Genomic DNA, 1,367 nt, shown 5'->3' on the forward strand with positions numbered 1-1,367 from the left:
TGTATTTGGCCCTTCGGGGTAATGATTCTTCCTTTAAAGCTAACTAGGGGAGAACTGTATGGTGTTAAGTCGTCAGGTTTTAGGTTCAGCCCATTGTAGAGATCAGGGTACATTATCTCTACCGCGCTACCCTGGTCCACCATTACCTTCTTCACATCGTACCCTTCAATTCTAAGGGTGATTACTAAAGCTCATCATGAGGTTGGATGGTTCCAATCTTGTCTTCGTCCGAGAAGCTTAAAATCGATTGAATATCCAGTCTAGCTCTCTTCGGATCTTGGCCAAAGTCCCCTGCTGGTAACTGGGCTATCGACATAACCTTGGACGGCCAGGATCCTATTCTCCTTGGTGCGGCGAAGATGACGTTGATAGTTTCCAATGGAGGCTTTGAAAAGTCATCCCTTTGGGGTGCAGAGTTCATCTGACTTCCTCGGCCACTGGAATGGTGCAAAAGGTGTCTCAATTTACTTTTGCAGACTAGTTGGTCCAAATAATCTCACAAACTCCTGCAATCCTCTGTGGTATGCCCATGATCCTGATGGTATTGGCAATAGAGATTATGGTTACGCCTTTCAGGGTTCCCCACCATCTTGTTCGGCCACTTGAAGAATGGTTTATTCTTAACTTTTTCCAAAACCTGGTGTACTGGCTCTTTGAATATAGTGTTAACTGCTTGAAGATTTGTTGATCCTGACTGCCCAACGAAATCTCTCCGTGGTTTGTTGTTATTGTAACGGTTCGATCTGAAATCCCTCCTCTCTTGGGGGATAACCTTATCCTTTCCCTTCCCTTGCTGTTGATCTTCTTTAACTCTTTTATATTTTTCAATACGGTCCATGAGTTGATGTATGTTAGTTACTGGTTTGCCAGTTAAGGACTTTCTTAAACCATGGTCAGTGGGGAGGCCGAGCTTAAACATGCTGAAGGCCATTCCATCAAAATTGCCCTCCATATCATTAAACATCTCCCAGTACCTATCTGAATACATTTTCAAGGTCTCACCCTCTTGCATGCTTAAGGATAGCAGTGAAGACAGGGGCCTAGCCACTCTTCTACATGTGACAAAACAGGAACCAAATGCTTAAGTAAGCTCTTTGAAGGAATCAATGGAGTTTGCTTCTAGGCTGTCAAACCATCTCATTGCAACTGGTCCAAGACTGGAGGGGAAAACTTTGCACATCAGAGCCTCATCTTTGGAATAGACAGCCATCCTCTGATTAAAGTGACTCACATGTTCCACAGGGTCTGTTTTACCATTATAAATGGTGAAGGTTGGCTAGTTAAAATGCTGAGGAAGTCTCGTTTCTTCAATCCTGTGCATGAAAGGTGACCTAGAGATTTGATTCAAGACTTTGCTCATAGCATCG

General features: G+C 43.7%; 1 protein-coding gene across 1 annotated transcript; it reads right to left on the bottom strand.

Moving 5' to 3' along the window:
- Positions 1–496: 496 nt before the first annotated feature.
- Positions 497–1,012, bottom strand: LOC136069190 (uncharacterized). Its single transcript, XM_065777457.1, has one exon. It carries the CDS (start codon positions 1,010–1,012, stop codon positions 497–499), a length of 516 nt encoding a protein of 171 aa, XP_065633529.1.
- Between the last annotated feature and the right edge of the window lie 355 nt (positions 1,013–1,367).

The sequence above is a fragment of the Quercus suber genome, unplaced genomic scaffold, assembly GCF_002906115.3.
Source record: "Quercus suber isolate HL8 unplaced genomic scaffold, Cork oak 2.0 scaffold_155, whole genome shotgun sequence".
Taxonomy (NCBI): Eukaryota; Viridiplantae; Streptophyta; class Magnoliopsida; order Fagales; family Fagaceae; genus Quercus; species Quercus suber.